The sequence below is a fragment of the Chanodichthys erythropterus genome, chromosome 18 (genome assembly GCF_024489055.1).
Source record: "Chanodichthys erythropterus isolate Z2021 chromosome 18, ASM2448905v1, whole genome shotgun sequence".
Classification (NCBI taxonomy): Eukaryota; Metazoa; Chordata; class Actinopteri; order Cypriniformes; family Xenocyprididae; genus Chanodichthys; species Chanodichthys erythropterus.
Window position 1 is genome coordinate 31,145,810 of NC_090238.1, and position 9,147 is coordinate 31,154,956.

At 35.9% G+C, this 9,147-nt stretch overlaps 1 protein-coding gene across 1 annotated transcript; it reads right to left on the reverse strand.

Moving 5' to 3' along the window:
- Positions 1–290: 290 nt before the first annotated feature.
- Positions 291–5,144, reverse strand: LOC137007051 (transmembrane protein 179). The gene is made up of 4 exons (XM_067368325.1): positions 4,843–5,144; positions 3,004–3,141; positions 2,247–2,325; positions 291–473 (listed from the first exon to the last, which is right to left on the reverse strand). The coding sequence occupies exons 1-4, from the start codon at positions 5,142–5,144 to the stop codon at positions 291–293; spliced, it is 702 nt and encodes a 233-aa protein (XP_067224426.1).
- Between the last annotated feature and the right edge of the window lie 4,003 nt (positions 5,145–9,147).

Below are 9,147 nucleotides of genomic sequence, written 5' to 3' on the forward strand. Positions count from 1 at the left end.
TTCATGTTCACTGTTAATTTTGTCTTGTGTTTTAAGCTCAACATCAACAAATGTTGTGGGTAAATGATCTCCGGTCCAGAGTGCACATGAATGTCTATTCTCAGTCATCGTAGAATGTCAAATAAAATGTTATTCAGAAGCATTTGGCCCAGTTAAGCTCAACTGAGGTCAATCAAAAGTTGAGAAACACCAACTAATGAGCCAAATTTAGAAGCTTATGAATACATTTTAATTGACAGTATGCCAATGGAAAATTTCTATATTTGTTGCGTTGCAAAATGTTGAGTGGATCATATCATGCCACTTTTTTCATCTACCACATCAGAGCAGCGGCGTGACGAGCGTCCGAGTAGGAACTCTTTCTCGTGGATCAAGCTGTCGACCAGATCCTCTTGACGGTAGTTATGGTAGACCTTCAGAAAGGCCATGACTGTGATACCCAGCCAAGTCAGCCAGGCTGCCCACAATCCAAACTAGAGGGAGCAGAAGATTCATGATCAAAATTGGTCATAAGCAGTGTGAAAAGCTAAATTTATCAAGACAAACTTTGCCTTATCTGGAAGTCTACAACAGTTTAATAGTCAATAGAGTGCTGTAGGGATGACATAATGTTGCAGGCCAAAACATGAAAACAGGTTAGCATTTTAGCACTTCCGGTTCCATCGTCCTGAAGTCAGTGTTTTTTTTTTGGTTAAAGGTGCCCTAGAATTGGCGTAGTTAAATAACAAGAGTTCAGTACATGGAAATACAGTGAGTCTCAAACACCATTGTTTCCTCCTTCTTATATAAATCTAAAAATAAATTTAAAAGACCTCCGACGAACAGGTGAATCTCAACATAACACCGACTGTTACATAACAGTCGGGTGTACGCCCCCCAATATTTGCATATGCCAGGTCATGTTCAAGGCATTACACAAGGGCAGCCAGTATTAACGTCTGGATGTGTTCACAGCTGAATCATCAGACTAGGTAAGCAAGCAAGGACAACAGTGAAAAATGGCAGATGGAGCAATAATAACTGACATGATCCATGATAACATGATATGATTAGTGATATTTGTAAACTGTCTTTCTAAATGTTTCATTAGCATGTTGCTAATGTACTGTTAAATGTGGTTAAAGTTACCATCGTTTCTTACTGTATTCGCGGAGAAAAGAGCCATCGCTATTTTCATTTTTAAAAACTTGCAGTCTGTATAATGCATAAACACAACTTTATTCTTTATAAATCTCTCCAACAGTGTAGAATTAGCCGTTAGCCACAGAGCACTATCAAACTCATTCATAACCAAATGTAAACATTCAAATAAACACTGTACTTACGGGATTAGACATGCTGCATGACGAACACTTTGTAAAGATCCATTTGAGGGTTATATTAGCTGTGTGAACTTTGTTTATGCTGTTAAAGGCAAGCGCGAGCTCCGGGGGCGGAAAGCACGAGAATTAAGGGGGCTGCAGCCTAAATCGTCGCATATTTAATGATGCCCCAAAATAGGCATTTAAAAAAATGAATAAAAAAAATCTATGGGGTATTTTGAGCTAAAACTTCACAGACGCATTCAGTGGACACCTTAGACTTATATTACATCTTTTAAAAAGACGTCACCTTTAAATACCTGAGGTTAACATATTTTCATGTTTTATTCTAAGACATAATATTGTGATTTTTTTGAAAAACTTTTCCTTGTCTTTAAAAGGCAGCTGATAACAAGTGGTTAAATGGGACTACAGAAGTTGTCCGTGAAATTAAACATCGCCATCACGCCGAACAGATAAACTCATCATTAGTCTGCTTTTGGAGTCTCATTGTGTTTATAATTGCACTCTTGCAACTATTCTTACTCAAACTTTCAGGGAAAATGTTTTTTAAATAATGTCTGAAAGAGCTGATTGTGAAGTTGAAACCGTGGGGTAGTTTGTTTATAGCCTACGTTTAGCTTTTTACTTCTGGCAATTGCATTTAGGCTTCAACATTTATAAAAGCTGTCCTTTTGTGAAGATTATCATGATTAACAACATTTGTAAGAATCACAAACTTTTATAAGTCACAGAGTTTTGGATTTCTGGAATAATCCAAAAGCCAATCAAAAAATCCTATTTGGAATTTGTCGAGGGAACCAGGTTGATGCAAAAAATAAATAAATAAATAAATAAATGGACTGGCCTGTAATAATATGTCATCACTGCATCACTCTATTATAATGATGTAGTCATTATACACAGTTTGTATTCTTAACCAACCTGTGCTATGGCAAACTGGTCATAAAAAGCCGAGTTATCCAACCCTAGTTCAAGATCTGTGTCCTGGAGATCCTCACAACTAGAAATGAAGAGTAGTCATTGTTAGGAATGATTCACAGACTCAACATTCATTGAGAGGATGCTGTTCATAAAAACTTCAAGAACAAAGCTGCTATTTAGACAAACATGGGGTTTATATTCAAATACTGTAGCAGTTTATGGACACTGAAACGTGACTGAACTTTAACAGTCACTGAAGTGAACTGAGCCAAAAAGCCCCTGGCTAATTTCAATGTCACTAAACCCTTCTCTGACAGAGAAAAAAAGGCCTACACAATTAATTGTGGCTCTTTCCAAGCTATAAAGGCAGTCTGAAAATATCAATCTCACATTGTTTTAGTGTTCTTTTATATGATACATACAGTCAAACCAAAATTCATTCAGACACCTTAAACATTTCATTCATTAATACAGTTTATTCACTATAGTTTAAAAAAATGGTAATAAAATATGACAATATCTCAGAGTTAAACTGTGATAACACTTAAGCAAAACATGTTCAGGTCAAAGTGTCTTTATCTTTATCAATTTTACTGGTAGTCCGCTGTATGAAGAATTTTTGGGTATAATATGTCACAGTTTACTTTATTTTGCTATCCTCACTTACATAAATAAACTATAGTGTCCTGCACCCACTAGCAAAAATATATAAAAAATGTTTTTGGTTTGACTTGGGACATCTGAACATCATGCTTACCTGCTGGGCATACTGCCTCCTTCTGTGATGGCATCACACCATAGGTTGAATCCCACACTTACTATTGTGCTGGACAGGAACACAGCAAACACTACGAATGTGCTGATGAGCAGGTTTAGGAAGGCATTGAAGATTGAGCTATATAAATAGAAGAGAGATATTTTATAAAAGTCATTGATTACACACTCCTGCCATTCTAAATGTGTTTTTGTTTTTTTCTGTGGAACACAAAAGAAGTTATTTTGCAGAATGTTGAGGCTTTTCCATAAAATGACAAAAAAAAAAAAAAAAAAGCTTCAAGCACCCCATTTTACTTTTATTTCAAGTGTTCTGAAGATATAAGCTTTATATGTGGAAAAGACTGAATCTCATTCATGCTCATTTGTCACAATTAGTCAGGAGACGTGCAAGAACAAATGATGTTTGACACCATTGGCTCAACGCATCTTGATGTATATTTTGGCCTGTTCCTCACATAAAATATTTGGAGTACAGTGAACAAGCTGCATGGACAAGTTATATGGTACTTTTACCATGAATCCCCATATACTTCTAATTTTCCATTATATGGGGAAAAAAAGCAGCTTGGACATTCTGCCAAATATCTCTTTTTGTGTTACACGTCAGAAACAAAATAATATGGGATTAGAACATGTTAATGATGTCAATTTACAATTTGAGGTTAAATGAGCCTTTTAGGAATGGTGGTTTCAAAAATTCCATTCTTATTTTAATGGAAAAAGCTAAAATAATTACAGCAGCTCATATTGCTTTTCATAGTGATTTAACCTGATAATTAAAGAAAATTTTCATGTATTAATTGATTTTTTACTGCTTAAACAGCTTGTAATGAAGCTTAAAAAAAGACCTTTTCGACTTGTCTATGATGTAGACTGAATTTTATGTGAAGGACTCGGAAGAACATTTTTGTAGTTGTAGTGCTGAATTCCGAGACCCACTGAATTATGTGACCCAAGTAGGTGCTGCAGTGAGTGTAGGGCTAAAATTGGGATTAGGAGTAGGCCTACATAATAAATCATTCGATAGGCCACAGAATTCTGCACAACAACGGGAATGGAAAAAAGCAGGGAATGGAAACTTAGCGTTCCCTCGCAAAGAGCTCAAAAGGTTTTGCGAGCGAATGCAAAGTTTCTCAGGGAAATGCAAAATGTTTTGCGGGCGAACGCAAAGTTTTTCGGGGGAACACAAAACATTTGCGAGAGAACGCAAAAGCATTGACTTATTATTTTTCCTCCCATCTCAGATTTTTTTCTCACCACCATGTCCTTTCAGGGGCTCCGTAGTTTTACTTATAAGCACAGAGCGAAAAAGAACTTTGTCGTCAGTACATCGGGGCATTGAATCACGTTCATTCTCTTACTTAGGTGTACACAAGTGCAAGCACAAGCAATATGTTGCTGGCTGCAGTTCACATAACGGCCACCGGTGTCGCTAATAACAAGGGTTTCTGAATTGTACATAGCTATAGCCTAAAATCGGATGGCAATAATTAATCAATATAATCTCAATAATCAGTATGCAAATTCATTCCTGTTGTCTAAACCATTCTGTATTATCATTATACCAGTTCAATTAGACTTTATATTAGGCCATATGCAACCTTATTTGAAAATATGAAACTACATAATCACAGATCGTATCAGTTTGTTATGTTATTGAACAATTTTCCCATATAAACAACTAAATATTTTACTAAAGCAGTAGCTCCTCTGTGCTGCTTTATGACATAACTACATCCCAATCACCGCACTGGCACGGGTAGGCTATATGTGAGACATCAAATTCAAAAGTAGTACGACTAAAGGAACGATCACTCACTCATCGTGGCCTTTGCAGATGAAGAGCAGCAGCCTCCAGGCTTGTACGGCGGACAGGATGAGGGACGCGATGCCGACGGCGGTGATGAAGCTGCAGGATGACTGTGGTCCCCATTCCTCAATGATGAAGCGCTGCTTAGACACCGTGATGTTCTCGTTCTGCCACATACCCCGCGTAAAAAGCAGACATTTCCCACGAAAATCCTCTGTGTTTTCCGACAGAGGTACTATCGCTATAAAGCCAAAGACGAAGGCTAAAAAATAAAGGATGCATTGCGCAAATATGAAATTATCCATTGGCATTTTGTCAGAGGGAGCTGTGTTGTCAGTGCGGCTCGAGCTCTCGCGCTGCAGCTGCGCAGTCGACCTCTGCAGCAGAGGAGAGCAGCGAAATACAGCTCAAGGCGTTTTTTGGAGAAAAAAACAGAACCCCACAAAAGAGTATTTAGATGTAGTTTTATGAAAGGCTATTCAATAGATACAAAATGTTGAAAAAGTAGGTAATACACTTCATTATTAAATTAACAAATCATTAACTAAGCCAGTTTTATTTGTGTAGGGATTTTAACAGTAGGCCTACTTATTGTTTCAAGAATAAGCAGCTTTATGGTAGTGTTTAATAACAAAATTCTATTTATTTTTTAAATAACACTGAAATTATGTCAAAAAAGTAAGCCTTTTAATGACTATTTACTATGGCAATCTTCTAGACACACACAAAAAAAAAACATTCATTCCGATATTAATTAAATATACTAGGTTATGTGACATTGTATGTGACCCCGGTCATAAACCAGTCATAAGGGTCAAGTTTTTGAAAATGAGATTTATACAGCATCTGAAATCTGAATAAATAAGCTTTCCATTGATGTAGCTATATGATAGGACAATATTTGGCCGAGATACAACTATTAGAAAATCTGGAATCTGAAGGTGCAAAAAAAACAAAAAAATCTAAATATTGAGAAAATCACCTTTAAAGTTGTTCAAATGAAGTCCTTAGCAATGCATATCTACTCACAAAAATACATTTTTTTTTTTAAGTTAGGAAATAACAAAATTTCTTCATGTAACATGATCTTTACTTAATATCCTTATGATTTTTGGCATAAAAGAATAATCGACAATTTTGACCCATACAATGTATTGTTGGTTATCGCTACAAATATACCTGTGCGTGCAACATGACTGGTTTTGTGGTCCAGGGCCACATATTATAAAAAAATGCACATAAAAATACAAAACCAGTTCACAAAGCATGGCAGAGCAAAATTCAAGTTATATGAACTCCATAGAATTCAGTTTGTCGATGCACAGTTTTGAACCAGAACAGACCTATGATCTTTTTGACATGACAAATGTGAACTTCACTAACAGTACTGACTTCTAGCTTCAAGAATTTTACACAAAACTTTATTTCATAATGTGATTTTACCTTCACTTTCAATTCTTTGACTTCAATGAAAGGTTATATATTTGCAAATACAAACCCGATTCCAATAAAGTTGGGACACTGTACAAATTGTGAATAAAAAAGGAATGCAATAATTTTCAAATCTCATAAACTTATATTTTATTCACAGTAGAATATAGATAACATATCAAATGTTGAAAGTGAGACATTTTGAAATGTCATGCCAAATATTGGCTCATTTTGGATTTCATGAGAGCTACACATTCCAAAAAAGTTGGGTCAGGTAGCAATAAGAGGCCGGAAAAGTTAAATGTACATATAAGGAACAGCTGGAAGAACAATTTGCAACTTATTAGGTCAATTGGCAACATGATTGGGTATAAAAAGAGCCTCTCAGAGTGGCAGTGTCTCTCAGAAGTCAAGATGGGCGGAAGATCACCAATTCCCCCAATGCTGCGGCGAAAAACAATATCAGTAAGGAGTTTCTCAGAGAGTTTGAAGTTATCATCATCTACAGTGCATAATATCTTCCAAAGATTCAGAGAATCTGGAACAATTTCTGTGCGTAAGGGTCAAGGCCGGAAAACCATACTGGATGCCCATGATCTGGCCCTTAGACGGCACTGCATCACATACAGGAATGCTACTGTAGTGGAAATCACAACTTGGGCTCAGGAATACTTCCAGAAAACATTGCCGGTGAACACAATCCACCGTGTCATTCGTCGTTGCCGGCTAAAACTCTATAGGTCAAAAAAGAAGCCATATCTAAACATGATCCAGAAGCGGAGGTGTTTTCTCTGGGCCAAGGCTCATTTAAAATGGACTGCGGCAAAGTTGAAAACTGTTCTGTGGTCAGACGAATCAAAATTTGAAGTTCTTTTTGGAAAACTGGGACGCCATGTCATCCGTACTAAAGAGGACAAGGACAACCCAAGTTGTTATCAGCGCTCAGTTCAGAAGCCTGCATCTCTGATGGTACACTCTAAAAAATGCTGGGTTAAAAACAACCCAAGTTGGGTTGAAAATGGACAAAACCCAGCAGTTGGGTTAAATGTTTGCCCAACCTGCTGGGTAGTTTTATTTAAACCATCTATTATTTAAAAATTGCTATATGGCTAGCTTAAAATGAACCCAAAATAGTTGGGAAATTAAAAAACAGATGCAATTAGAGGCAAAAATAATAGACAAAAGGTGAATGTTTATTAATAAGCTTTAATATTTTATTAATATAAATTTAATAGTTTAATAGTTTATTAATATACATTTATTAATAAGCAATTAATAAATGTTTATTGTTTAATAATTATTCATTGAACATTAATAAATGTTAATTTCCAACATACTTTGGGTTATTTTTAATTAAGCAATACAGTAATTTTTAAACAATAGTTGAGTTAAATAAAACTACCCAGCAGGTTGGGCAAACATTTAACCCTACCGCTGGGTTAAAACAACCCAATTGCTGGGTTTGTCCATTTTCAAACCAACTTGGGTTGTTTTTAACCCAGAATTTTTTATAGTGTATGGGGTTGCATGAGTGCGTGTGGCATGGGCAGCTTACACATCTGGAAAGGCACCATCAATGCTGAAAGGTATATCCAAGTTGTAGAACAACATATGCTCCCATCCAGACGTCGTCATGACAATGCCAGACCACATACTGCATCAATTACAACATCATGGCTGCGTAGAAGAAGGATCCGGGTACTGAAATGGCCAGCCTGCAGTCCAGATCTTTCTCCCACAGAAAACATTTGACGCATCATAAACAGGAAGATGCGACAAAGAAGACCTAAGACAGTTGAGCAACTAGAAGCCTGTATTAGACAAGAATGGGACAACATTCCTATTCCTAAACTTGAGCAACTTGTCTCCTCAGTCGCCAGACATTTGCAGACTGTTATAAAAAGAAGAGGGGATGCCACACAGTGGTAAACATGGCCTTGTCCCAACTTTTTTGAGATGTGTTGATGCCATGAAATTTAAAATCAACTTATTTTTCCCTTAAAATGATAAATTTTCTCAGTTTGATATGTCATCTATGTTGTATTCTGAATAAAATATTGAAATTTGAAACATCATTGCATTCTGTTTTTATTCACAATTTGTACAGTGTCCCAACTTTTTTGGAATCTGGTGTTTTTTTAATGAAAGATCAAAAAAAAAAAAAGGAAGACACCATCTTTCTTTTTCTTTACTTTTCTTTTTTGTTAGAAGTTAGCAAAATGGCAACTTGAAGTAGTGAAATTAATATTAATTTAATTATTAAATTGAAGCTTAAAAGAAATGTACTATTTAGTTCAAATTTTATCCAAGACATGAATATGTACTGCATAACAGAAAAGCTTTCATAAGGTGCAGAGGGAAATCCAGTGAGCTGCTTTCTCAGCATTTGAGAGTCACTCGGCACACGTACTGTACACGCTTCAGCTGTTTTCTCCCAAGTGGTTTTGTGAGGCATAGAGCAGCCAAGAAACCATTCTTGCAGAACGGCAACACGCAGAGGAAATTACAGTATGTGGGTCCTTTTACCTTTGAGTAACAGCCAGTGCCAGAAAGTCCACTGAAGCAATGAGTGCAAATTTGAATTTATATTATTCACGATTAATCATTATTGAGTTAAATCTCTTAGAAAGTTTTTTGAAATTGCTTAAATTATTTTGATGAGTTAATGTAAAAACATAAGTTGCCAGGACTAACTAATCTAGAATCTCAAAACTGAACATTTTAAAGATGATGTGGTTATGCAAGAAAATTTCTTTTTGACATCGGTTTAAATTTTTTACATGAATTTATTGTGATAATCAAATACTTAATACTTAAATACAAAGTAAATATGGTTCCATGGTAATGATTTCATTCCTATAACTAATTTGTAATTGGTTACAC

Excerpts from the sequence above, each read along its gene's own strand:
- LOC137007051 (XM_067368325.1), bottom strand. The coding sequence starts at position 5,144 with ATGCCAATGGATAATTTCATATTTGCGCAATGCATCCTTTATTTTTTA. Across the intron at positions 2,326-3,003 it reads GGAGGCAGTATGCCCAGCAG|TTGTGAGGATCTCCAGGACA; the intron begins GTAAGCATGATG and ends CTTCATTTCTAG. Across the intron at positions 474-2,246 it reads ACCAGTTTGCCATAGCACAG|TTTGGATTGTGGGCAGCCTG; the intron begins GTTGGTTAAGAA and ends TGCTCCCTCTAG.